Source organism: Strigops habroptila, chromosome 1 (assembly GCF_004027225.2).
Source record: "Strigops habroptila isolate Jane chromosome 1, bStrHab1.2.pri, whole genome shotgun sequence".
NCBI classification, from domain to species: Eukaryota; Metazoa; Chordata; class Aves; order Psittaciformes; family Psittacidae; genus Strigops; species Strigops habroptila.
This window is the reverse complement of record NC_044277.2, coordinates 39,511,774-39,537,780: the sequence shown is the minus strand read 5'-3', so window position 1 is coordinate 39,537,780 and position 26,007 is coordinate 39,511,774. Positions and strand designations below refer to the sequence as shown.

The following is a 26,007-nucleotide window of genomic DNA, read 5'->3' as shown; positions in this document are numbered from 1 at the left end:
CAGCGCGGCTCGGCCCGCCCCCTCGGCCGCAGCCGAGCGGGCTCGGGGCGGGCTCGGCGCTCCCGGCAGTTCCGGCGGAAGGCAGCGGTGGGTCGGTTCCGCGGCGTGGTTCTTCCCGCAGGGATGGTGCAGGACCTCCGCGGGCGGCTGGTGGCGGAGCTGCTGCTGCGGGCCGGCCCCGCCTGCAGCATCTTCTGCTTCTGCTCCCGCGCCTTCGTCGAGTGAGTAGCGGTACCCCCGTGTACGGTGGATGTTTCCGCTGGGGAGGTGCGGGGAAGGGTCGTGCTGCCGTGGCCGTGCACAAAAAGGTTTCTACAGGTTGTGTTTAGCTGGGAAGGATGCACCCAAACGCTGGTTCCTGCGGGGAGCCCCTGCCGGAGCGGACACAGCCCGGCGGGCAGCAGCGGTCCCTTCGGTCGGAGCCCGCTCCCTCCCGGGCCGCGCTCTTGTCCTCGGCGGGGGCTGCGGCTGTGGGGCGCTCGGCCCGAGCGCTCCCCACTTTCTCTCCCGCCGCCGGGTGCCACCGTCCCCTTCTCCATTCCCCAAAGGGGCGCGGAGGGCCCCGGAGCCCACCCGAGCCAGAGAGGAGGGCCAGGTTTCTCAGCGCAGGGGGGGGAGATGCTGCTCGCGGGCGTCTGTCGTCTGTGCGTCATTGGAGAGAAGAGGCTGTGGCTGTTACCGGGGCTTTTGATGTCAAATATACTCGGTGTTATGGCAGCATTTGCGGAGATAAGGCGCTTTCAGCATTGGGTGATGTCTGAAATAGTTGCAGTTTGGGGCTGGAGACGTTAAATGCTACTTAAGCAGAAGCTTTTGTGCGCCCAAAATGTAATTCCGGGGTATTCTGCATAGCAACAGCATTTTCTGAACATCTCTCATGTAGGATTTCCCATCGGGCTTTAAAGTGTTGCCTTTTTAATATTTTACTTTGTTCCATGTGTTTAGAGTCATTAGGCAGCCCAGGTGGGAAGGGACCGGGAAGGGTCATCTGGTCCAGCCTTTCCTGGGAAATGGAGCCTAGAGGAGGTTATTTAGCACCCTGTCCAGCCACGTCTTGAAACCTCCAGCAATGGGGACTTCACCACATCCTTGCAGAGTTTATTTCCCCTGAATGATTGTTTTTACTGTAAAAAAAAAAAAAAAAAAAAGTTTTAAGCATGACCCTCTGCATCAATGTCTGTCTTCATTTTTACAGAGATCGAAAATTGTATAAACTGGGATTAAAAGGATTTTATGTCAAAGATGACAATGACAGTACAGGTAAGGTAATAAAATCTACTGTGTGATGTGATGTGTGCCATACTTGAAGTGAGTCATCTGTGGCTACTTATGTTCTTATTTCTGACTTATTCTTCAGTACTTTTGTTATGGGGATAGATGTGAATAATATCTTCGTACTTGCGTAGCTTTCAAGTCACCATAGTCTCAATGTGGAAGTTTGTGTCAGACCAGGTGCAGTGCTTATTCCTGTCCAGACAGACTTACTACCTCACATAACCTCCATCTGGTGCATAGAGCAGGTCAGTTGACAAGTCCCTGACCTGCTCTTAAATCATAATTTGAACTAACTCAAACTTATTTATATAACGGAGTGTCTGCGGATCCTGGATGTTTGCTTGGGAGCAGCACTGTCCTGCTGCCTCTACCCCAGCCTAGGATATTAGCTGTTGCTGGTTAATCTGATGGGCCAGAAGCAGAGAAGAAGCAGTAGTAGTGATGGGGAGAATTATGATTTATGTTTACACTAGGAATCGTGAGGAGGACGAGAAGAGTAAGTATCTCCCTTGGCATGCTTGTATTTTACGAATGATCATGGTGCATGCTCTGGCAAATTCAACGCTATTCCTTTGCTCCATCTTCCAGATAGGCATATGTAGGGAATTTGGAAAATAGTTCTTTCGGTATCTGTTTTTGCCTTTGCTGTCATGCTAGCTTCAGCATCATATAATAGCTTGATTTGAAAGGAAGAAGTCTAAACAGAAAGGAATGTCCATAGAGGCTGATGATTAGTAGCACAGATTAGATGTACACAATGTGAGAGGAGTGAAGAAGGAGAATGTAAACCTTGGTTTTCTGCATATGTGGGTGAATTGTGGTGAGTAATCAGTTAAAACCAGAAGGGTCTTGTGCTGTGTGATAATTTGGCAGTAAATGGATCGTGACAAAAAAATCTGAGATGTTTCAGTTTTATCAACTGTGTCGAGAGGTTTTGTATTTCATGGTTTCCATCAGTATCCAGTTCCTACTTTCTCAGCGGTAGATGTCATTTTATGTTCATATGATGTTGCTTAAAAATTTGATAGATGTGCAAGCAGTGGTTCAATAGCTGATCAGTTACTACTGAGATAATGAAGTTCTGTAATTCACACATTACATTTTTGTAAAATCATATTTTCATCGTTAGTGTGGTTTTGAAAGTTTTATAACCAACCTGACGGTTTCTGGGATTTCAGGTTTGCTGTGATACATGCCAAAAGAACTCCTGTAAAGAATTTCTTTTCACAATACTAATTTTTGTGTTGTTTGCTGGGCATCATTGTAGTTTGCTCTGCACGTTATTGAGGTGAATGTTTGTGGTGGGTCGACCCCAAGCACCCACACCCTCTACCCCGGTTTCTATTACTGCACATCAGATTGTATGGTATGGATTATCCTTTCAGCTAGTTTGGGCCAGCAGTCCCACCTGTATCCCCTCCTGATCTCTTGCCCACCACAGCATACTCACTGTGGAAAAGAGAAGCTTATAAGGCTGTGCAGTCACTGCTCAGCAGTAGCCAAAACATGGGTGTGCTGCCCACGCTGTTCTAGCCACAAATCCCAAACACAGCACCCTTAGAGGCTGCTATGAAGAAAGCTATCTCCATCCCAGCCAGACCCAGTGCAATGTTTTGGCTACCTACTGATAGTTATGCAGAAATGGAGGTATTTATGAGGAAAGTTTTAAACGGAAAAGGAAGCTTAAGAGGCAGATCTACTATTTTTTGTGGGCATTGAGGCGTTGAGAACCAGATTTGTATTCACTTAATATAATTTCTTAATAGGGGATGAACAACCATCTGAGGAGAACCGTTGTCCCAATGTATCCACATTGAAGGTGGATACTAATCATGCTCTGGACCTGGAAGAAGTTGAACTAGACTCAGAGGCTGAGCTTATGAAGAGCATGGGATTGCCTCTTCAGTTTGGTGGGCAGTCAGCCCACAGGGGCTTTGTGGTAAATATTTATGTGCGTTATTTGTTCTGTTCGCTTTGTGTTTCCAGACATAGGGATACGTCTGCTCTCGGTTATTTTGGGGACTGCAGTTCATGGAAATGATCTGAGCTGCCTTTGAGCTGCCTGCCTCATGTACTTGTACCAACATACAGCACTGTGGTCTGTGGTTTCTGAAATCCACCTGCCAGTTTGACTGAACAGGGTCAAGCTGTGCCTTATGCTTCTATATCTATACTGCTCTTGCAACTAGAGAGAGCTAGTTTAGAACAGCCACGGAAACGTTGATGCTCTGCACCAGGGCAACCAGTACACTCCAATCTGAGCACATGCTTTCACAGGTTCTGACCTGATTTGCATTGTGTGTGTTAACATGGAATTATGATGGATGTGGATGAGAGCTTAATGCCAGCTCTGTGAACCTAACTTTTTACAGTCCACCTTATGCATTTGTCAATGCAACAAAAGCAGGTATTGCAGCTGATGGGATATTTGCAGTAGTATCTGTACATTTGCAGTCTTTTGCCCATGTGAGTTGTAGTCCCTCATCACCACCACCTTCTTACCTGCCAAATTTAATTTGGCAGTTTATGGAAAAAAATTGACAGATTCATCTGATTGAAAAACTTGCTGTTCTTGGATGTTTTTATTTTGTTTTTATCTGTAAGCACAGGAAGCCCTACTGAGACAAGTGGAGTTGTTGATGAAACTAGTAAGTTATCTTAGTGTTTCCTTTCAGTAACAGGTTTCTGTCTACTAGACAACTGTAGTAGTCTGAGTTTTTGTAACAAGTGAAATGGGTGTATTGCACAAATAAAAGGACCACCTGTTTGGAGAGGAGGCTCTTTCTTTATCTTTCTGTTAACCAACTTGGAGATCAGTATGGGATGGGAAGAATATTACACCCCTCTTTTGGGTCAGTCCATCTTTGGACATACAGAGATGCAGCTGCAGGATTTACAGAGCTTATGAGTATAAAGTGATGCTTCCCCCCCCCCCCCCCCCTTTTTTTTTTAGAAGCACCAAAATATAGCAATGATTTAACATTCTGTTAAGCTGAGCATTATACGTTCACTACCCTAATAAGACATCTGAACAGTGTTTGCTGGCCAGGCAGATATCTGGCAACGGTAAGGGTCGGTATCCATGTCAGCCTAAAACAGCTCTTTGATATTACTGAGATACTGTTTTACTGCTGAGCTAACCCAGTGACCCCTCAGTTCCCGACCAACCTCCCCTTAGGATTTTATAGTGTTTCATGTTGATGTCTCCCCTTCTGAATCCTTGAGCTACTAATGGTTTCCCTCTCAGCAGCTCCACTTCTGTCTGTGATCCTGCCTTTCTTTTGTGTTATCTTTCTGTAGACTTTGTCACAGCTCTTTTTCACAACTTCCACAGAAATGTCAGCCAAGGTCATGCAGCAGGGCCCTATCAGACCCATAAACCCCGCAACCTTTTGTGGGGAGAAAGCTTAGCAGCAGGGTTGCAGTGAGAGGGAGGATTACAACAGAAATGTGCTTGGAGGGAGGACAAGAAAAGACTGCATATGCATTATGGACTTCTAAGCATTTTTTCCATTATATTTTAGGCAACAGAAAATTATAGAAAGAGAAGTAACATGAAGATTATGAAAAAGAAAAAGAAGAAAAAAGAGGTACAGCAAAAACATGAGGATAAAATGGGACAGGAATGCCGGGATCAAGCTTATGGCGATCGTATCCAGTCCGTTTCTGGTGATCTGGCCCAAGCTACAGAGCAGTGTGAGACGAACAGCAAACCTCAGATTGTAAGTGAAGGGAACTGTGAAAGTTCAGAAAGTCTTGCAAATGAGACTTTACCCAGTGAACTTAAAGAAAAATGGGAGAAGTACTGGAGCGAGTACGGAGAGGGCCTTCTTTGGCAAAGTTGGCTGGAGAAGCATCAAGAGGTCTCATCATCTGAGACCACCACAGCCTCTGAGCCTTGGAATAGTCCGGATACAAGGGAAGAGTGGGAGCAGCATTATAGTGAACTGTACTGGTATTACTGGGAACAGTTTCAGTACTGGACAAGTCAAGGATGGAGTACTGAGAGCTTACATGGTGACAGCGTGGAAGCTAATGCGGTTACCCAGGAGACGGTAGTGGACTTGGTTAGTCCAGGGGCTGAACACAGCGACATGCTGAGCTTGGAGCTGTCTCCCTCTAACACCAGAAGTGAGGAATCACTCCCTTCGAGTGCCGAGCCCCACAGTGAAATAATCTCTGGGATTTGTAATTTAAACCTGAATTCAGAGAAAGTGGAGCAGAGCAGCACAGCTTCCCACCAGTATCCTCAAGAGCATAATTCATCTGACAGTGGAAGCCGGGAGGAGCCCTGTGATGGAGGAACCAGGAAAAGAAGTGCATCTAGTGAAAATAAAAGTATTAAGCAATCAGGTAATACAAAATCAGCTAAAACTGACTCTACTAGCATTTCTTTATATAATTATATATAAGAAACAAGGGCCTGTTGGTATTATGCCATTTTTAAAAAATTAATCAAGTATTTTGTGGAACGATTGCATACTTAGTTCCTTTCTCTTCCTTCTGCTTTTCTGAATGATCCTCTCTAACCTGTATATTGAATGTGTTCTTGAGCCACAAGTTGTTATAATAGAACATGTACCTCATAAATCTTCAGATGTACTACTTGAAGTGATGAGAGGGCACTGCTAGTGCATATTTATTTATCTTGGTATTGTAATTCATTCAGCTGTGTCATTCAGCTGATTTGTCTTTTCTCACTGATAGCCTAAAATGGATCAAAACTCAGGTTGATGTTCTCATGATTCTGACAAATTTTAAGATCAGCTTTTTCAGAGAAAGATAGCTCTGCAATTCTGGGGTTGGAAGGATTTTTGCCTTCCATCTAAAAAATGCCATACTGGAAAATAAACTCTTGTTTTGGTGTAACATGTTACTATGGATCAGATGTCTTCCAGAGGTCCTTTCCAGCATTAAGTTATCAATTAGGCAGTGAGCTAGTATTTGTAGCTAGTCTTATGGTAAAAGCCAGTGGCTGTGCCTTACACCACAGAAAGAGCATCTGTGAAGGAGGTACAAAGACTGAGCTGAAGATGTTTTTCTTAGAATCGTAGAATGGTCTGGGTAGGAAAAGACTTTAAACATCATTTAGTTCCAACTCCTCTGCCACAGGCGGGGGTACCTTCCACTAGGCCAGGTTGCACAGAGAAGGGAGAGCACTATGTCATTTGCCTGCCAGTTCTTCCTGCTAGTGTTTACTGTAAGCAGCAGTGTGTTGTCTTTCATGGCTTTTGGATGGTTTCTCCTACTAGGGGGAGGGATGAAGCATGTGAGTTAAGTGTCAGCAGCTTGGGAGTTCAGTTTGGTGGGAACTCTGACTCTGCTGCTAGCGACCTTCTAAGGAAGGAAGAAGCAGGTGTGGTCCCATCTGGATCCTACAGCAGAGTTAGAGTCGGAGAGGTGAAAGGAAAATCTCCTTTTCAACAAGAAATGAGTGCTGGAATGTTTCATTAAATGTATGTGAATATCTTTGCATAGTTAATAAAATGAAAACAAAATATACCCCCAGGGAAGAAACTGTTTTGAATTTGTACCTTGTTGGCATTTTTCTTGGAGAGCTTGAGATAATTTGAAGTTGGTCTTACTTAAGTTTATTAACTCTACAGTGTAACTGATACTGGAAGCTTGTATTGGTATGTTGTCCCTTAAAGACAGGTAAAGATATACATGTTTGCCACTTGTACATACCTGAATCTGACAAATGAGGCACAACAACCTAATTGTAGCTGCAGACATACTTTGGGGACAGGAAAGTATGATCTTATCTAATCTATCTTCAGGTTCACAGGGGTCATGTAGCCCAAACTCTAATGACAAAGAACAGTTGGTGCATCATGACCAAGATGAAGACGAGGATGAAGAGCCTCCTGAATACAGAAATGTCAAAATCAAGAGAAGGCAAGTCAGGAAATTTAGATGCACTTTTTATTTCAAGAAGCCGAAGTCCAGAAGCCTCCTGATTTATACTAACTATTTGTTTGATTGAGATTGTGAGTTAAAACTTCAGTACAGAACAAGTCTTCCATCATTGCTTATCACTTTACCTGGTAACAAGCAGTGGATATTTCTTCTATTGCTTTATGAAAACAATGTACAGCCTCGGTGACTGTGGAAGGTGATGGTACTATTCTTGTGTCACTGAAGTATACGAGATTGTTAAATTGGCTAGGACAACTTGTTTACCTAGGTCTAACTTGTGTAGACAATACAAGAATGATAGTAAATAATTTCTGTTATTCAATTGTATTTTATGCTGCCAGTAAAATGCTCAGTGCTATGGCAATCATAAAATAGCCGAGCTCTGCCTTGTTACAGTCTCTTTAATTTTCTAAAACTTTATAGCCTCAAAGATGATGAGATGGCTCTTCCTCTCTAATAAATCTACAAACTCAAAGGTGAAGGCATGGATGGAATCATTATCTGCTGATCATGTAGCTTCAGTTTCATTCTAATATTTGGCTGTTGCCATAGCATTAATAATAGATAACGATATAGATAACATAATAGATGCTGAAGGCAATTTGGAAATAGGGTAAATAAACACTGTCTTCACCAGTTCCAGTTCCATGTAGGGCTTGATATTCAGTACTTTAGAGGTAATTTGGAATACTTGGAATGTTATAACCCCAATGGAAGGACATATGTGCCTAGAATAGGGTTAAAAAAAAACCAAAACAAACAGCAAAAACCCCAAAAGAAGTTTTGGTTTCAGCAGTGTGTGGAAGAACATACTGAAGCCCACATTTAAATGTTTTCAATACATGAGTTTTAGTGGTGCATCTGTAAAATCAGGGTGCTTTTTATAGTACCTAACTTTTGTCATCTGCATTTTTTCCTAGCCATGAACTGGATGTGGATGAGAACCCAATGGAACATCCTGAGGAAACCTGCTCTGTTTTGGGTTTTAAGTGCGGCACAGGACAAAAGTAATTGCTTATAAGGAACTCGGGGTTTCTTCATAGCAAGTCAGCTTTCTTGTTGTTATTGAAATGGACCATTCATCTCCATTTCCATTTTATTAAACTTTTGAAGATATTCCCAAAGTTAGTCTCTGCTCTTAATAAAACTGTCATCCTCTGGCTAGAGAGAGATGCAAAGTTAGAGAGATGCAAAGTTAGAGAGACTAATTAAAAAACAAGGAAAGTGCTTTGAAACAGAAGTGTAACTCGCAAGATACTTGCAGTTGCATAAATGTTAAATGTCCAGTCAGCTACTTAAATTAAGAGTGTAAAGGCTCTTCTCAGTTTGGAGTCTGTGAGCTTACATCATAATTTATAGCTGTTTCATATTGGAATGAGGTTGCTTTATACAAGTAAAATGTTTCTATACTAATGAAGTGTTGCCAGGGTGCTGACAAGTGAAATTTCTTTTTTGGTGGTATGACCTAAAGATATGGTGGTCAGTGCTGTAAAAGTAATGTCATAGGGCACAGGTAGACTGTAGCTTAGGTCTAGTGCTTCTGAAGGATGCAAGTTGTTTAGTGTGTCTGTTTTTTTTATAGATATATATATGTATATTTATGCTTCAGACAAGCGTGTTTTGTAGTTGACAGTCTTTGTTCTACTTTATAAAAACTATTTTCGGTGAATTGCCCCTATTTCCTTTTTTTTCTTTAATTACATTTGCCAGGAGACAGAAGTAGCTCTTTTGGATGTTCTTTACAGCCACCAAAGAGATGCTTTGTTCTAGTAATCAAGACATTTTTTTGTTTCCTATTCTTTAGGCTGGTCTGGGAAATCATTTCTATCTGAAGTTATACATGTATTAGAAGAAAAAAAAGCAATCTAAAACCAATTTGGGTAAACATTTTCACATAAAAATATTTAAAAGTTTTCATGAAGGTGCATTGTTTTGCTGCTACATATGGTGACATATATTTTAAGAGCAGAGCAAATATCTTGTAAAGAAATATTTCAGTTTAAATCATCTTCTGTAGATGTCAACATTCATGTAAAATCTTCCAGGTTGAAAATTAACCAACTAAGGTGTTTCTTTGGTGTTTTTCAATTTCAGGTATGGTGGAATTCCCGATTTCACCCACCGAAGTGTGCAGTACTTGGAGAAAAAAGCGAAACTCAAGTCCAGATTCTTGGATATGCGTAAACCAAGGAAGAGCAAAAACACACACATCTTCTTTACAGAGGAATCTGAAACGTCTTGCAAAAAAAATAAAACTTTGAAGAAGGTAGGTTTAATTCTTAGTGTTGCTGTAATTCGTAGATTTATCTGCTCCTTTAGTATATTGGTCTATTCTTGGCAGTCTATCAAGAGAATTTTGAGCTTAATGGCGAAGTTATGTGAAGGTCATTCCTAACATCTGGGTGCATCATTCCTTTAGAGGTGTGTGTAGGTTTCTGTAGTTACTAGCGGTATCTCTGATTTTTAAAAGGCACGTGGGAGCATTTGTTAGTGCTGGCATTTCAGCAGGGAGAGAAAAATGTTTGTATAGGTTAGTGTGATTTATGTAACTCTGTGTTCTTAGTAATTTGTATCAACATTTTTGCTTACACCTCTACCTGCATTTATTTTTACCTATAACCTTATGCTTTTTTTTAATCTCAGAAATTAGTAATGAGTAGAAAAAATTGTTCGCTGTAGGTTTTTCTGAGTTGAGTCTCTTTAAAATCTGTTACCTCAGAACTCCAGTCCCACTGCTATGATTTTTGATCAAAAGAAAAGCTCGACCATTGCCATCTTGTACCTGAGACCAGCATAGTTCTGGGGCAACTTTAGTTGTGTGAAGGAAAAAAAGTCATACATTTCCTCAGACTTTCTGCTAAGGAACTGCCCCAGGCCTAGTGTCACTTAGAGCAACTGTAATGTAAAAGTGAGTACCTGCGAATGCCTTTTAAGAGTATGGACTATCGTCTGCGTGTTGGTTAGGATATGATGTGGAGATGTCTGCTGTGCAGCAGAATCCTTCAGTACATGTACTGTTTGGTACGTCTTGCAGATGAGGAAACCAATATATGAAGGTAATTTTACCTGTTGATGCTAACCTAAAAGGCAGAGTACAGCTTCTCTGGCTGCAGATCAGAGAAAAGGTAGTGAACTAAAAAGTAGTAGTCTTGGTCACCTGTGCTGTGGCAAGTCTGACTGTATTTCAGATATTACTTGCGAATGATTTACACACAGACAGGATGGGGAGGAAAACTGGAAGAATGTAAAACCCACAGGTTGAGATACGAACTGTTTAATAATTGAAGTAAAATAAAATAATAATGGAAAAAATAACAATAACAATAATTATAATAATGAATAACAAAAAAAGGAGAAATAAAAAATCAGAAAACACAAGTGATGCATATTACAATTGCTCACCACCCACTGACTGATACCCAGCCTGTCCCCGAGCAGTCATCGGTCCCTCCCAGCCAATTTCCCCCAGTTTATATACTGGGCGTGATGTGCTGTGGTATGGAATACCCCTTTGGCTAGTTTGGGTCAGGTGTCCTGTCTCTGCTCTCTCCTCGCTTCTTATGTGCCTCGTCATTGGCAGAGCATAAGAGACTGAAAAGTCCTTGCTCAGGGTAGGTGCTACTCAGCAACAACTGAAACATCAGTGTGTTGTCAGCATTGCTCTCAGACTAAAGCTGAAACACAGCACTGCGCCGGCTACTAGGGGGAGAATTAACCCTATCCCAGCCTAAACTAGGACATATATTTATCAGTCAATTTTTATGGAGTTTCCCTTTTGTGAATAGCTGGTATCTAGTTCCCAAAGATAACTTGTTTCCAAATGGTGTAAAAAGGGAGCTCAGTTGGTGACTTCCTGAATGTTTTGACTCTGGATATTTTACTTTTTTTCAAAATACATATGGCAGAGAGTTCCTGCAGGGCAGGTGCTTTTGAACTGTAAGGCTTAAGCTGAGCTCTTGATAGCTGGTTAACAGCACCATCTAATCATCTGTGATATTTGGCAATTGCAGGTGGAAGAGTTCCTAAAGCGGGTTAGTAAACCTGGAGAGGAAGCCACGTCCCAGGCAGCCTCAGCTCAGGGCAAAATGGAGGCATTGTCCACGAGCAGCGACTCGGAGGATCTGGAAAGCGCTACCCCTGTACAGGCTGCGATGCTGAGTGCTGAAAACCAAGAGCCACTGTCTTCCAGTGTGTCCCTCATGGAACCTGAAGGGGGTGACCTTGAGGAGGAAGCACAGGAGGCTGCAGCAAGCAGCTCCAGTGGCCAGGGTGCGGGGAGGCAGGAGCAGCGGCAGCTAGTTTCTCTGGATATTCCCGATTATCTCCGGGCGGAGACAGAGGACGTCAGCCAAGGTACATCAATTTCCTACAAACTGGAAATGAGTTGGCAGTGGACTTACTGCTGCCTTACCACACAGTGCTGTAATTTGGGATTTGTTTATTCTGTTTGTTCAAAGACACTCAGTAAGTCCAAGGGTTAATGAAGTCAGTTGAGAGCTGTGCTAGCGGAAGTGTTTTTAATATTGGCAATATTTCTTTATAGATAAAGAGTCATGGTTGATCTTGGATGTGATCTAACAGGTCTCCAATTCACACCTTTTTTTCCCTGTAAGGATGAGGGTATTAACTCCATGTAGATGTACAGACAGTCAGGTTTGGAGTTCTCAGATGCACATTGCTGAGCTTTGGGGAGCATGTGTTGAAATTATTTTCTAGGGGGGAGGGAAAAACCTGTGTTATGAACTTTTCTATTAAACACTGTAAACGAAGGAAAACAGGATTATTCAGGTTTCTACATATAGTTTAATCCTTCCTACAGTAATTCAATTATGTTAGATTTCTACTGTAAAACTCTTATCTAGATTGGTTCTTATTCCTTATTTATATAAGGGCATTAAATTGGTCTCTAATCCACTTGTTTGCTCACTATGTAGAGTTTATTAACATCAGTTGAAGATGATGGCTAGCCTGTTAAGGCTCTTCACCTAAGGTATTATTTAGGACCGTGACTGATACCTGTCAGGTAACACTGTTCCCTTGAAATAGAGGATGCTCTTTTTTAATTTAAACCACTAATCTGCATAATCTGGCAAACAGCAGTAAAGGACATTTAACAGTGTTTTTAAATATGAGCATCTTGCATCTTAACTCTCACCTACCTATAGGTTACATTCCTAGCCTACAAGAACAGTGACTGTTAACTTTTGCAGTGTCTTCCAGATGTAGATGAAAAAATTACCACAAAGAAGAAGGAGAAAAAAAAGAGAAGGAACAAAATTGCACTGGGAGCTATACCTGCCGAGATTGCTGCTGATCCGGAGCTCATCAAGTACTGGGCACAACGCTACCGCCTGTTCTCTCGGTTTGATGAGGGAATTAAACTGGACAGAGGTGTGCTTAGTACGAAGTGTGTTTAGTGATATAAGAGCTACCCAAGCCTGTGGCATTTCTCGCAGTTTATACTGATTTTCTTATAAGAGGAGTGTTACTGAGTGTGTGTTTGCACACATCGCCAAGCAGTCAGGTGAACAGAAGTCTTGGACTTCAGTAGAGCATGGGACACCCCTGTTTGCATTAGTCCTCATGTTTGCCAATCATACTGTACCCAAATTATGCTTGATCTTTTTCAGAAACTCAATGACATTTTTCTGTTTCTATATTTTATAAAATAATTTTGTGAAACTTCCAAATATGCTGGTGGGTCTAGTTTTGTTCTGACTTTCAGCAGTCACTTTCAAAGTTACTTTTTTCCATGCTTACATGGAAACCACTTCCAAATCATAAATTTTTAGGTAAAAAAGGATTAGGATTACTGCTTCTTTTTATCTGGGGTATGCTGGTTTTGTAAGCCTTTCACTTCTAATGCTCTCTCACATAAACATGTAGATTATTTGGCAGACCAGGCATTGCTGTAAAGAAAATAACGTTGGATAAGAGAGGATATGTATCTGGTTTTATTTGTTACAAAGTGTAGTTGTGCTGTATGAAGCTTTTTGTAGCTGTCTCAGTGGACTTGTCCTTGATAAGCCAGGATCCTCAGCAACATGTTCAACAAAGCATTTGCTGAGATTTGGGCATGTCTGTTTGCTTCAGTGAGACTTTGTTTGCTTAGCAAATTGCTGGAGTGACCTGAGTTTATCATCTTCAAAGCCTGTATTTCCTGGTCGAATGCACTAAACCAAAATTGTTGGGATTAGCACTAAACCTTCAGTTGTGTGTGTTGTTTGTTTGGTTTTAATTTAGGTGACCTTGGAATAAGAAATGAAAATACACTTCTTCTTTTCCTTTGCAGAGGGTTGGTTTTCTGTTACTCCTGAGAAAATAGCTGAGCATATTGCTGTCCGTGTTAGTCAGTCATTCAGCTGCGATATCATAGTGGATGCATTCTGTGGGGTCGGAGGAAATGCTATTCAGTTTGCATTGACCTCAAAAAGAGGTAAACAGATGTTCTATTTAGCACATTATTTTGTTTCTTCAATCTTTTTCCCTAAAAATTGGGGTATGCACTTTGTTCGCTGCTTTTTATTCCCTTTTTTCAGTGCTTCTGAAGCAATAGGGGCTTTTTTGCTTCATCGGACTTAAATACAAGCTTCCTGTTTTTAAAAAGGACCTATAAAACTGCTTTTCTATTTTAAGTCAGACTTGGATTTGTGTTGTACTAGTCAAAGTTATTTTTACATGGCATAGTAACTAGTCTGTCAGAAGCTCTGAAGAGTGCTGGTAAAGGTGTAAAGGTTGAGTTCTCTTTGCAGTGGTGACTGCAGAGATGCCACAAAGCTGCTGCTTTTTCCAATTGTTACACCAAGTCTGTGTACTCAAAAACAGGTTATGTGCGAATAGTGCTTAAAACACTTGAATGGGATCGTGTGCAGGTGCAGCAGAAGCAAATACGGAAAAGTGATGATAACAACTTAATATTAGTCTAAGTTCCTGTTGCCAGCTAATGAAATTGCAGTGGAAGATTGAGAGTGCTTCTGTAAAAACACTGACTACTTGGTATTCATCAAACACTCCAGTAAAATACCAACTCATCTAATGCTTCTTAGTAATTTCAGAGCAAGACAAATGGTAGTTTCTACTGCATTCAATTTGGTAGGCTATGATCCATTCTAGAAATATTTTATGAATTTCACTTAGCTTTTTGTATTTCCTGGCTAAATTTTTATTTCTGTGATTATGTACTGCCCTTGTATCATCTCTCTTGTGCTGTTGGGTTATTGGTTTTTTTTACTCAGTTTTCAGTACAGTCTTACCAGCCACAGATAAATGTTTAAGAAAGGAGAAGAGTAAGTTTCTAATTGACACCATTGTCAGGCTCCTGCAAAGACTGAAGCAAGAAAGACTTCCTCTCCTAGGCAGACAGCCTAAGATAAAGCGGACAACCTGTCCACTACTTGAGTTGAGATGGAGGATTGTCATGGTAGTAGATGTATAATGGCCAAAAGCTAAAGCTTCCCAGCTTTGCAATAGCAGCTGAGCCTTCCCAGTCTTTGCTGAGTGGCTTCCCTTGTTGGTTTGTAAATGCAGCAGTTCTGCTCTTGGTGGAGCTTCTGCTGCTGCCACACAAGGGCGGGTCCTTCCCTTCTAAGGAGCTGTTGCTTCATGTCTACTATGACCAACAAAACTGAAGTAGTCCTCACTGCACAATAGTAGATTATAGACGTGACTTGTACCTGGCAGCTGCAGAAGAACACCTTCCTTCTGAAAACATCCTTCTGGTGGTCATGTGGCATTTGCAGTTCATGTTAACTTGTGTTTTTGTTTCCCTTGGTTTGCAGTGATTGCTATTGATATTGATCCTGAGAAGCTCAATCTTGCACGCAACAATGCTGAGGTATACGGCGTGGCGGATCAGATAGAATTTGTGTGTGGAGACTTCATGGTGCTGGCTGCTGACCTGAAAGCAGATGTTGTGTTCCTCAGCCCGCCCTGGGGGGGGCCTGACTACGCCACTGCTGAAATCTTCGATATCAAAACCATGATTTGCCCAGATGGATATCCTTTCAAAGTTACATGTTGGGGTGATTTTCAGTCATTTATGAGCAGTTTTCTCTTTCTTCCGCTCCTTCTCTTGACATGGGCCTTGCACATCCGGTTGGCTGACTGGGGATGATATGACCAGCAGCTGAAGTCCCTGATGTGCTGCATTTGTTTAGTCCTCCTGTCCAACCTGAGCTATATGACGGGGGATTGGACTAGATGACCTTTGAAGGTCACTTCCAACCCAGACTATTCTATGAGTGACCACCTAAAATTATAATAAAAATACTATTTTTTTTAATTTAAAAAATTGTGAAGAGTTATTCTTAAAAGTAAAAAATCATTTAGAGAATCTTAGTAGTTTATTAAAGCATTAATTCAGCAGTTTTAACTTTTTTATATTATCTTATTAAAATACCCTGAAGTAGTGAAGTAGCCGTGTGGTATGTATATATAGGTAATAATTACATGAGGTATGACTTTGTCATTAATACCACTTTTTAATTGATTTATAAAAGGTATATCTTAATTTACATGTCTTACTCAAACTTCTCAATCATAGCATCTGCCTATGACTTGGGAAATCACAGAAAAGTGCAAGCAACATGTTAACCCTTCAAGTAATGTATAAAATTCCAGACTTCTTAACAGTGGTATTGAGCACTCATTCATCTGGGTAGGTGTTAGCATAATAGTTTCATCAAATACGAAGTGTGATGGTTTTTTCCCCAAAAAATAATCTTAGTTGTTTCCTTTTTGGCTGAAATGTAGCCATGTTTGTAAGGGTAAGGAACTGTTTGTGTGGATGCGTGAGACATATTCCATGAAATGGATTAGAAAACAAATATCAAACCAATGTACTAGCTATAAACTACATTCGAATTTCTCAAATACATCTCTGTAGCTCAGTTAACTTTAAAAGTGAGGTTGGCTTTTTTCTATTTTCTGGGGCAATAATGATGAAATAGATTTTCTGCATTTAGACAGTACTGGTTTCTGCATTTCTGAAGCGTATCTAACACATACCCGGAAGAATAACTATAATTTAATTCCATAATAACTGAATTTGGGACATACTTTTAAAATGAATTAATATAAAACAACTTCTCCTTCCCCATTCTTGGTTTTTCCTTTACTGGCTTCTACATTTGAAATTTTCAGGCTCTCCAAGAAGATCACCAACAATATTGTGTTTTTTCTACCTCGGAATGCTGATATTGACCAGGTGTGTTACTGGATAGGGGCTTGGTAATTAGAAAAAAGCTCAGCTGGCTTAAAACATAGGTAGTATAAGCACAAGCTTAAAACTTCTGTTTAGCTGCATGTGTTGGGGTTTTGTCTTTGTTTGAAGTTCAAACCTTGAGTGATTTGTGCTTGCAATACTTTAGATATCTTTAGAAATCAGAGTAGTAGATTATTTCCATGGTTTTGATGCTGTTCCTTCATAAAGAAGAACAAAAACTTAAAGGTTGATGATCTGAGTGGGGAAAGAGAATGTGAACCTAGCCCACTGTTTAGGGAAATGTAGTCTTAATCCTGTGTGAACAGAGATGTGTCAAACATGGCCATCCCAAATGTGACCTTAGCGCATTCTCTGATCCATGGGAGACTGGTTGTGGGTTTGGCTGCGTTCATCTCTGACTATATTCAAGAATGATGTTTCTGAAGTTACTGTGACTACACTTCCAGGGCTGTGAATCTCCAGAAAGGAAGATTTATCATCAGAGTTCCTTAATGGTTAATGTAGACAGTTGTCTTCTCAGTTTGTTCATGGTTTTGCCCACAGTTCTCATCCATCTTACTTTTCTTATGGACCATATAGGATACTTCTGCTGCAACAACTACCTTTGGCAAAGGCCTGTGGACACCACTGCTAGGGTGTGGTGATGTTGCTTGGTTTATAAATGTAGTCCATAAACTCAAGGGGCCTATAAAAGCTTGATGAAGTAAATCTTAAACATTTTGTGCAGGAGATTAATACCTGAAAAGTGAATAACTTGGATAAAGCAGTATTTGTTGAACAAATTATCTGATGCCTTAGATTCAAATGGAAAGTTAAAACCTAAGTTTGATTTGTGATAATGTTTCTCAGGCATGTAAGATTTGTCTCTTTTGTGTCCTCAGAAATTAACTTTGTGTGCTTGTACACATATGTAAGGCTTTCAGAGATTGCTTAGCTCCTGGAATAGGTGGTGTAACATACTTAAAGTGTAAGGTGGTAGCTGTTAAAACTTAAGTACTTGGCTTCTTGTCTCTCATTGACTGGCTTGAATGTAAAACTGAGGTATGGTCGTGTGCTTTGTCAATTAAAACTGATTTAGAAGCTGACTTAATTGTCATTGCAAACCTCTGTGAAGATGTTTATACTGACTGTAAGCCAATGTATCAGTGCAAATTTGCTTGTCTGACAGTGGATCTCAGGCAAAAATGGAAATAAACGCCTGGCCAGTTAGAAGCAACCTTACAGTAAAAATACTGTTTAACCTTTAGTTAAAGTGTGCAAATTTAGTGGAAAATATGTTCTTTTTACAGTTAGATAACTAACACAGAATAGGGATACTGCTGCTAGTATGAAAGCAGGTAGTAGCAGACCTTGACTTAGCTGTGTCGGAGGACTCAGCGTTCGTTGCCTCCTTGGTAGACAAGACATCCAACCTTGTCCTACATGGTTTTATTTTAAAAACAGTGCTTGTTATGTCTGCAGGCTCGGCCTTTTCTGCGTGGGTTAGTCTTGTAGAGAGAGATGGGGTTCTTTGAATTCCATGCAAAATTCAGTGAGTTCAGGTGCAAGAGGAGAAGCGAACTTCTGTACTTCTGCCTCGAGAGGGAGCAGCAAACCAGCCATGAGGAATTGGGAGTTTATTGCTTATCCTGGCCGTGGATGGTAAACTGTCCACATAATGTGTTGTGCCATAGTGGTTATCCTAAACTGCTTCACCGTTCTTTGCAGACATTCATATTGCACAAATTTACAGATGGTGGCTTAATTCAGAAACAGATTTTTGTCTTTTAGCAAAAAGACAATCTTAGACATATATCTATTTACCATGGGATTATCTTTAAGTTTTTCTGATTTTAAGCTGCTGGAACTGTTGAATATTTAATATCTTGAGCATACAGTAGTGCAAGTTTTGATTTTGGGTTGCATATTAGTCTGTCAAAACAGCAGGATAATTGAGGCCAGTTTTCAGATAACATTTCAATCTTTATGACCTTTAGAGCAGAGCAAGCAAATCTATTTGAAGAATATTAGTCTACTCTTAAGACAGGATACAAGTGACTTTGCTAATTGAAGATGATTCTGAGAGTAAAATGCCTGGTTATTATTCAATTTGAGAGCTATCTTTTTGAGTTAGAAAAGTCTTCCTGGTTTTGTATTGAAAACTTTGTGTGCATCTTTACTGTTTGAAAATTTGATGACTGGTGCAAAACTTTATAAATTGGGTAGATTCCTTGGGATTTGGGGGATTTGGAGGTGGGTGTTCGGGGTTTTTTTGTTGTTTGTGATAGCTATGCCTAATTTAGTGAAATTTCACTGTTGTTGGATCTTTTGCTGTCCTAAATGTTTGGTGTGTCAGACATGGTTTATATTCCAAATACTGCCAGAAGATACAAATTACCTTTTGTTCCTTGTTGAGTGTGTAGAGTGATTCCCTGACCCCAGAATTAAGCAAAGTGCTCTTAACCTTAATAGTCATACAAAGAATACACATCATGCAGATATTCTTATTTTCTTGCCTTTGTTCCCACCTCATACTTGTCATCCATTTTGAGAGAATCTAGAGTTAGACACTGGAGACTTATTCTGTCTTCAGATCTAGTGCCTAGATGGGAAGATGTTTGCTGTGTTTCTGGTTGTGAAAGTCCGTTGTTACAAATGACTGGTCAGTGACAGGAGTGTAAAGATGGGTAAAACTAATTTATTTTAATTCTGTCTGGTGTCATCCAGAGAACAGAAAATCACACCAGAGAGGTCAGTTTAATAAAAGAATATATGATAACCTCTCTGAAACAAGAAATTTAATGGGAGGCTGACTAGTAGAATTGCCACTGGCCCCATTCATTTAGCTATAATTTTAGACTGACGACCTAGCCACATGGGACCTGCCAGGCAATGTCATATCTGGTTTAGGAGTAAATATAACAATGAGCAAAGCAGGGAGTGAGTGGCCAGGAGATGAGCTCAGATTAATTTTATTGTATTTTTAAGATGCTTGGCTATTAGGAAAGTTGGCAGGTCAGCTCTGGGTTGATGTGTTTTGCAGGCTGATCATTTCTAAGTGAACATAATTGTGTACACTTCAGCTGTGATTATCATGTTCATAATGGCAGCTTTTAAGCAGCCTGTTTTAAACTCACATCTGTTCTCTGTCCTTGATAAACGCCAGAAGACGCCCCAGCTTACACCAAGGCAGAGCGGCACTTCTGGACTTCAATCTTCCTAAATCTCATAGCACTTGAATATGGAATTGTAGTTTGTCTACTTCAAGTTTAATAAATAAATAAATAATTTCTGGCCTGTCAGAGGGTGGCAGCACCACCGTGGCAGTGGCATAATTCACCTGCAGACCTGTACATTTTGAAGAGTGCTACCTGAAAACATTTTGGTTTATAGTTTTTCTCATACCCAGAAAAGTAAATCATGATAAACTTTTTATCCACAGTTACCTTAGTTGGTGGCTGGAACAGATAGTAAGTTACTTTACTAAAGGAAATTCAGTATGATGGAAATGAACCTGTGAGGCCAGCAGGAAAACTTGAGATTAAAAATACAGCTGAACAATATAAAGCAAGTTTGCACTGTAAGCAACTTGTCCTCCTGAAGGAATCTTCCGTGTTCGTTTCTCTTTTCATATTTCTTTTCTCATATCTGCTATTTTAAGCTCGAGACCAAACTTGCTGGCTACATTCTTAATGCCCTGTGGCTATGTCTGTAGCTGTGGACTATTTCCATGAGCAGCTGCTGAACTGAAGGGTGAAGCATCCAGGTGAGAAGGATGCAGGGAGGCCTTAACCGAAGCTGCATCCTTTGACCTTGCTGGGAAGGTGTGTGGCACATGCAGAATTAACCCCAAACAGCAAAGGAGGCAATATCTGCCCACTTGAGTACATGAGTTTGGGCTAAAGATCAAAGCAGGATGCGGAGAGTTGCCAGCAGGGAATCGTCGTATTTGTACAGGAAAATGCAAAATAGCCAAATTTTGGACTAGTTTGTTTTTTAAAAGAAATTAAGAAGCCTTTCCCTATTCACCATTGTAGTTCACTGCAAAAACAGGAGATGTGTGTTGGTATTCCCAAAAACAGGTGAGCACTTTTGCTTTTCTCAAAGCATTGTTCCTCAACCTGCTGTTATTTTTATAGGGCATCCCTCTGCCAAGCTGGCACCTTTCTGAAGCTTGATGTGTGCCAGTTTTCGCTCGTTACACAATCAGGGTTGACTGCGCCCTTCCAAGGAAAAGTTGGCAAGTCCTACGTAATTAAATTTGCAACCTCCAGCGATTTACAAATAAGCTTCATCATAGAGGATTTGCGTTTCTCGCCCCTGAATATCGGGGGTGTTGAGGAGTGTGCAGAGCCGGATCCGTCCCCGCGGGGCTTACACCCATATGTTTGTTTAGATTTTTGTCACCTTTGGGTTTATCAAATACCTTTAGTAGTTGTTTGAAATTAGTCTTAGTTATCCTGGATTTAACACATAGAGACTAGAGACAGCATATGTAACTTCTCAGGTGTCCTTGGTAGATGTCACCCCTCTGCAGAGGAGCAGCTTACTGCTGTGTTACTTGCCTACGTTACTGATGAAGGATTTTGCTTTAGATGGTCTTCTAAGAGAAATATTTAGTAAATGCTTGTGTCTAATGTCAGTGCATTAGTCGTACTTAGATGTGCTAGTGACACAAATCGTGCCCTGAAAGCGGGAGTACGTAACTTTGAGACAGTAATTCCAGTATTCTTATATTAAGTAGACTAGTCCAATTAATATTTTAGAATACTTAAACAACTTCAGCTATAAAATGCAAAGCCTGTAACACTTTCTAGAAAGGACATTCCAGCTTTTGTGCACAATAAAGTAAAAGTACAAACTTAACGTCTTCCTAGAAAAAACAAATGGATCGCCCCACAGTGTTAACTGCTTTTTGGATCTCAAGTAAGAAAAGATAAGTTGTAAAATTAACATTCCTGATCACTTGCCGATTTTGGATTCTTGTGCTATTCATAAGTCAGCCAGGCTCTGCTTTTTTACTTAATTGGCAGGTTCCTCTTTGACAAGAACATGGAGATTTTTTTCCTATTACCATTAAACTGAAGGATGAAGAAACCACTCATGCTTTTGTTTTTGTCTGCAGAAACAAAAGAATGAAAAGGGAGGGGAAAAAAACCCAAACGTAAAAACAGAAGAGTAAATGCTTGATTTACATAATGGTGGTAATTTTCTGGGCAAGTCAATAAAGGTTCAAAGTATAATTTAGATAATCTGTTATTTCTTCATTATGGTAGGCTGTTTTTTTACTTACACTAAAATAGAGGAAGTTCAGTATGTTTATATTTAAACCTGTGCTACAGAGTCAAATCTCAAAGGAATTTAGAATTGTTAATAATGCAACCTGAACTTTTAAGTTCCAGCTGCTAACATCACAGACTTCTTGGTTTAAAGATCATTTACAATCCACTGCAGACTTGTAGACCTTGATTGCTTTGTCTGCCCAGGAAGTTTCCCTGCATGGGGAACTACAGAAATAGTTTTCCTGCAGCAGGTGGGGAAAACAGTGTCATGGAGCAGAACTGGCTGTGGAGCAGGGACCCCACTGCAGCACAGGTCCTTGGGGTCCATGATGGTGTGGTGGTAAAGCAGTCAGTGCTCAATTTTAGTGGTGTTCTCTTCTTTCTGTCTGTGCAGTCTGTCCTGGTGAAAAATTGGCAGCCTGTATGGCTGTCGTGCCTCAAAGGGGTTGTACTGACGCATCATGAGTAGGAACAGGAAAGGAGAGAGTATTGCTTGCTCCAGTCCAAAATGCAAAGTCCGCTGCAGAACGTTCTCTGTCTGAAATCATTAAGCATTAAAGATGTGCACCGGCCTCAGTCAGCAGAGCATGAACAGTGAAATTCTCACTCCAGTGATCGTAAACACGAGAGCTGGGACCAGCACTGCCTGATGGGCCCTCCCTGCTGGCAGTTACTCAGCTGCCCGCAGCCTCAACACTGCCTGGGACTCCAGTGCACACAACAGCTTTGCAATAGCAACAACAAAATACTGCAATCATCATTTATGAGCTTCTCTGCCTGTTTGGGATTTGGGGGTTGGTTTTGTTTGGGTTGTTTCGCCCACACACACTCTTCAGTGCAACCTTTATGATTCCTAATTCCAGGATTTGGTTTTACTCTTCCCCCTAAACTTGGGATTTTGACACCTGCAAAGCACAGATTTCTGAAAAGCCTGTTATTTTGCTGCAGCTGGGTGTCTCAACAGCAAGTACCCTGCAAACTGCAGTCTAGCATCTCTCACTTCAGCACAGCATGTGAAGTGATAGGTATTTGTCTGTAGTTCTGAAGTCCTCTTATTTTAGTGGCTTGGGGCGAGGGGGATTTTTTAGTCATAAGAAAGCCACAAACCACTTCTACAAGTAAAATGAGATGCAGAAAGAGGACCAGAGGCATCAGGTGCCAAGGAACATTGTCACTAGTATTAACACAGCAAAGACGTGTTTTATGTGGTATTTCATGTGAATAAAAGAATTGCCTCTTCTCCTGTGCATTGATTGATTTACTTCCTGTGCTTTGTTTTTCAGGTGGCTTCCTTAGCAGGACCAGGAGGCAAAGTTGAAATAGAGCAAAATTTTCTCAATAACAAACTGAAGACAATAACAGCTTATTTTGGTGATTTAATAAGGCATGACATCTCCTGAACTCAGTGTGGATTCTTCCAAACCCAACCTTCCTGACTGCTGCTTTGCTTAAGCTTTTTGTACAGCTGGCTGGTCAAAAATGACTTAGAGCCATTTTCCGCTTTAATTTTTGTTTACAGAAATTTGTTCTGTTTATTGCTACTGTCAATAAATGTTTTATAATAATGTTGACAGAATTTTAAATGTAGAGGAGCTGTGAATACAGGGGGGAAAAAAAAGATCTCCGTGAAATGCAGTCTTGCAAGGTTCAAGTCCAACCAGTTGAAGGGGAGTTCAGGATTTCTTTGCAACTCTCACATGTGCTACTTCTGTACTTGCTCTGGTTTTAACGTTCAGAGGGTCAAAAAGAATATCCTGAAAGCTGTTGTGTGTCAAGAACTGCTGTCTGTGCTTGAGAAACAGAAGCATCTGAACATCAGGTGGAACTAGATGGTCAGGAACACTGCCAGAGGCTAGCTCCAGTTCACCTCTCTGGCTCCATGCTCACTGGGAAACCCTTTCAGGTTTTCTTTGTAGGATGAAGGTCCACATGTTTCTTACAGTGAGTACTCTGGATTTTTGCAGCACGGGGAGAGCAAGGCATGTTTGTGCAGAGCTCTACCATCTGACTTTTGTTACTTAATTTTTTCCAGTCCTCTTCATTACGAAGATACTTTGAAGAAATCTCCTACCTGGATGTGTGCCCCCTCTTTTTGAGAACTTCTGGGTCCCTTGCACAGGCTTCAGGGAGGGCAGAGGGAGCCCAGCTGTCCCTGGTGAGGGCTTTCTGCTCCTATTCGGGGTCTTGTGAGGGGAAGAGTGGCTTTTGGGCACTTCTCCAAGCTGAAAAGGAGGCAGGCGAGAAGCGTCTGAGGCACCGATATGGTGCTCTCACTGAAATGCACTTGTAGGAAATGCCCAAGATCAATTTTGAGCCTGGTTTTGAGGTAAGAATGTAGGAATATAGTTTCTAAGACAGTAAATTAGTGCTGCTTCTCCTCTGCTTGGAGTGCAGCAGGACGCTGAAAGCAGCAGAGCTAAGCACTAAACCATGCGTTAGTGCTGACAAACAAAACTATAGAATAACCAAATAGTAAAGTTATGGAGGTTTTCCCCCTTAAGGAAGGAAATCCAGTTCTTCAAATTAGTTAGGAGACCAAAGTGTTCATATGTGTAAGGGATGTTAAAAAAGCACGTATGCAATCTGACTGCAAGTTCGCAGTGCAGTAAAATAGCACTTGGGAAATAATTTTTTTTCCCACGTTTACTGTCCATCTAGTACCAGACAAGTGCTAAGTTGTTTCAGATTACTTTGAATTTCACTCATTTTCATCACTGCATTTGGCACTGTATTACAGCAAGGAAGAAGTGCTGTGATAGTGCCAGCCTCTGTGACAGTACTGAAAGGGAATTATAAAGGAAATAAATTACCAGCTTTTTAATATTCCTTAGAAGTTTGCTATTAGGAGGCAGGGGAGGTTGGTAGGAGTGCTAGTGTTACAGGAGGTCCAAACCAACTGTAGCAGTTGCACATGAATGTAATGATGATGTTCAATTTTCACTACTTATTGCAAAAGCAACCCCAAGAAAGAGTCATTACGACCAGTGAAGAATTAATCTATACTGTGTATGTCACAGTACTCCATACACTAAAATTTGACTGTATTTGGCTTATTGCTGCTTAGCGAAATACTGTTGTCTTACTCTTTGGTCTTGTTTTCCTCCCTAAAATTAAGGAGTAACTTTAGAAGCATTTTGAGATCTCGCTGATGCTGTTCCTGTGAAAGGAAGCTCTATGGGGGAAATACCAGTGAATTTACTTTTACCTTCAGAAAAGTAGTCAATTTTGTTCAGTGCCCAGTGTGCAAAATATGGAAGCGGAAATATGACGTAAGAGGTATGACATTTACTGGTATAAGGTTTACTTCCAATATAATGAACTTACTGGTAAAAAGGAACAATTTATCAAAAGTTTCTGCTGAGCTTTGCAAGCACATGAAGCACCAAAAGTGGAAGAATACCCTTGTTGGTTAGAGAGGAACAGCCACAAGCAAGTACAACCTGAAGTCAGAATATACTCTGCTGGGTTGTGATAAATACTTGCCTTCAGCTTCCCACTTGCACAGAACAGGTGAGTTTCCCCAGGGCTGTGAATCAGTCAATCTGTTAAGCCTAAACTACATCTGTGAGTATTTTCCTTTGTTATTAGTCATTTCAACCAACAAACACTTCATGGAGGACAGCTACATTCATGATACAAGTTTCTGTAAAACTTTATTTTGCTGTATATTGTAGGAAAAAAGTTAACATGGGCTAGAACATAGTTAAATTTCTGCACTTATCATGCCCAGAGTCTTAATACCCTTTTGGGATTCGAGTAGCATTTTGCATATGATCGGTTAGGCTACAAAGAAGTTACGTTGCTACTGTAAAATAAATACTCGTAGAGGTTTGGTCTTTTACCAATTTTAAGCCACAAAATAAGCTGTACAAAAAATGCAGATTTTTGGTTTGGAAGTTAACTAATATTTGGACTAAATGTAGTAAATACATACTGGTTTATACTTTCCACTGTGCTCTTGAGCTCCTAATCTCTTAGGTTTATCTTAATTAAATCCAGCATTAAACCAAATCCCTCAGTTTCTTTTTCTGGTGCATGGTGTGAAGAGAAGCAAACGGAACATGCTGTTAAACCAAGTGTGTTACCAGGCTAAAGACTAATTAAGGTTCAAGGGCACCAGAGCAGAGCATCCATGGGACTGAGCAACCATCTCTTCATAGTAGGACAGTTAGCATTGTGCCCTTCTCTGAAGGAGGCCCCGGTAGTGTTATGGTAAAAAATCACTGTTCCATGAAGTTTTAATGTACAGGTTTTAGAAAATCTTTTCCCAAGTGTAGTGGTTCTGAAATAGCATCTGGGTCTCTATGCGCAACCCAGGGGTTATATAAA

At 40.8% G+C, this 26,007-nt stretch overlaps 1 protein-coding gene across 2 annotated transcripts; it reads left to right on the top strand.

Annotated features, from left to right (window-relative positions):
- Positions 1-23,254, top strand: TGS1 (trimethylguanosine synthase 1). Of its 2 annotated transcripts, XM_030499333.1 has the most exons (13): positions 1-221; positions 1,196-1,260; positions 3,042-3,214; positions 4,800-5,628; positions 7,056-7,173; positions 8,115-8,201; positions 9,289-9,460; positions 11,205-11,547; positions 12,415-12,585; positions 13,487-13,630; positions 14,973-15,189; positions 16,321-16,399; positions 22,962-23,254. In XM_030499333.1, the coding sequence occupies exons 1-13, from the start codon at positions 124-126 to the stop codon at positions 23,076-23,078; spliced, it is 2,613 nt and encodes an 870-aa protein (XP_030355193.1). In that variant the 5' UTR covers positions 1-123; the 3' UTR covers positions 23,079-23,254. The 2 variants fall into 2 exon arrangements, with proteins under 2 accessions (XP_030355193.1, XP_030355202.1); XM_030499342.1 differs by lacking the exon at positions 13,487-13,630.
- Positions 23,255-26,007: the final 2,753 nt, after the last annotated feature.